This window comes from Ammodytes marinus, assembly GCF_949987685.1.
Source record: "Ammodytes marinus genome assembly, chromosome: 21".
Lineage (NCBI taxonomy): Eukaryota > Metazoa > Chordata > Actinopteri > Uranoscopiformes > Ammodytidae > Ammodytes > Ammodytes marinus.
In genome coordinates, this window is record NC_137225.1 from 24,362,123 (window position 1) to 24,364,622 (window position 2,500).

The following is a 2,500-nucleotide window of genomic DNA, read 5'->3' on the forward strand; positions in this document are numbered from 1 at the left end:
TTGCTTCTTTTATTTGCTTTTAAATGTTTTATAGTATGTTTTATGTATTATAATCTTGCCCCTGTAAAGCACTTTGAGTGGCCTTGTGTTTGAATTGTGCTATAGAAATAAACTTGCCTTGCCTACATACTCTCTCAACATACATTTACTACGCACTGTCTACTTAACCATCCATTGTGTATGCGAGGTTTGTCACCTCACGTTATGTGACAGGAGAGGAACAGGTTAATCCACTTCTGAAGGTGTTGAAACTGCCTTGCAACCGAGCACTCAACTTACAAGTCTGTCTGTCTGTCTGTCTGTGTGTCTGTGTGTCTGTGTGTCTGTGTGTCTGTGTGTCTGTCTGTCTGTCTGTCTGTCTGTCTGTCTGTCTGTCTGTCTGTCTGTCTGTCTGTCTCTCTATCCATGTGAGCGCAATATCTCATGAACGCTTTGAATATATTTTTTCAAACTTTGCACAAATGTCGACTCTGTTTAGATTGAGGCACACACACACACACACACACACACACACACACACCCCGCCCCCCCCCCCCCCCCCCCACACACACACACACACACACCCCGCCCTCCCCCCCCCCCCACACACACACACATAAACTCACTCTCTGCCTCCTCCAGATCACTGTCACTGTCGCTGTCTGGTTGGGCTAGTCCATGTTTCTGTAGATGTCTGCGTATGCTCATCTTTGTTCTCCTCAGTCTGCCTATCCGTCTGTCTGTCTGTCTGTCTGTCTGTCTGTCTGTCTGTCTGTCTGTCTCTCTCTCCCTCCCTCCCTGCCTATCTATCTATCTATCTATCTATCTATCCAACTAGCCATCCATCCATCCATCCATATGTGAGCGCAATATCTCATGAACGTTTTTGCAAACTTTGCACCAATGTCAATTCTAAGCCTAATTCAAGGATGAACTGTTTAGATAGAGACACACACACCCCCTCCCCCCCCACCCCACACACACACACACACACACACACACACACACACACACACACATAAACTCACTCTCTGCCTCCTCCAGATCACTGTCACTGTCGCTGTCTGGTTGGGCTAGTCCATGTTTCTGTAGATGTCTGCGTATGCTCATCTTTGTTCTCTTCAGTCTGCCTTGACCCTTGAGCTTCGGCTGGTCTGCACAGTCCGTCACCGTGAACAACCCGTTACTGTGGAGAGGGGGGGGCGCCATGTTGGGAGAGGCCAGCGCTTCAGCCTAGGAAATAAGGTAAGTTAGTTCACGTATACAATAAAGGGTCACTGTGTAGTTTCAGAGGAGGGGGGTTTGTTTACATTCACAGAGCCTGCAGTTACTTTACTAAACATATTTTCTCTACATGTAATTCTTAGTATTGAATAATTCTATCATCATAAATCAAAACTAAATTATTTTGAGGAACCTGGAACCAAACGTTAAGACTAGAATATGTTTGTAAACCAAACTGTGGGCCCTGCTGCTGTAAACAACAACAACAGTGAAACAGTAACTTTTCAGGAAGCTTTCTAACTTCAAACAGTGTTCCAGGGATCTACATTTTCCTGTGAGGAAAGTTTGTTTATTCAGTTATTAGTGAATCACAGTTATCAGCAAATGATTTGATTTTATGGATCATGTAGTCAAAATAAAAACAAATGCCAAACCTAATTGAAAAACAAACAAACAAACATGTCATCACTAAACTAAATGTGTGTGTGTGTGTGTGTGTGTGTGTGTGTGTGTGTGTGTGTGTGTGTGCGTGTGTGTGTGTATTAATATGTCTGTCTGTCTGTCTGTCTGTGTGTCTGTCTGTGTGTCTGTCTGTCTGTCTGTCTGTCTGTGTGTCTGTCTGTCTGTCTGACTGTCTGTCTGTGTGTCTGTCTGTCCGTCTGTCTGTCTGTCTGTCTGTCTAAATACCTGTTCTAGGTGTGAGCGTGTGACACTGCCCACGTCCGTCAGCCTGTGCTCTCTGTCGTCCCAGCGACCGTAGGCGAGGTCGATCCCGCCCACGAAGGCCACCGATTGGTCGACCACGATGATCTTCTCGTGGTGCGCCCAGAGGTAGACGGCAGACGAGACGTGGTCCGGGTGACGCATCACCTTTAAATAACAGGGAAAATAAAGAGTGTGTGAGTGAGTGAGTGAGTGAGTGAGTGAGTGAGTGAGTGAGTGAGTGAGTGAGTGAGTGAGTGAGTGAGTGAGTGAGTGAGTGAGTGAGTGAGTGAGTGAGTGAGTGAGTGAGTGAGTGAGTGAGTGAGTGAGTGAGTGAGTGAGTGAGTGAGTGAGTGAGTGAGTGAGTGAGTGAGTGAGTGAGTGAGTGAGTGAGTGAGTGTGTGTGTGTGTGTGTGTGTGGTATGTAGCACTGGACACACAAAATTCACAGAGATTTAGATACAGGAAAGGTTGTAAATTCAGTCTATTAAAGCTACAGTGAGTTTGTTAAGTTATCTTGATTAATACATTTACACGAGGCACACTGAAATATGTCTTTTCTCATATCCCCTCTCAAGTTCCCACACTCCAGAGG

General features: G+C 45.6%; 2 protein-coding genes across 2 annotated transcripts in view; both read right to left on the minus strand.

The window, feature by feature from the left end:
• LOC307268043 (phospholipase D1-like) overlaps positions 1 to 702 on the minus strand; it is a gene marked incomplete at its 3' end in the record, with an annotated part of 12,749 nt that extends 12,047 nt beyond the window's left edge. Inside the window, exon 1 of the mRNA XM_080050555.1 lies at positions 606 to 702. Coding sequence (XP_079906681.1) covers positions 606 to 687 — 82 coding nt within the window. The 5' untranslated portion in view covers positions 688 to 702. The remainder of the gene's footprint in view (positions 1 to 605) is intronic.
• LOC307267813 (phospholipase D1-like) overlaps positions 1 to 2,500 on the minus strand; it is a 72,205-nt gene that overhangs the window by 33,177 nt on the left and 36,528 nt on the right. The window lies entirely within an intron of this gene.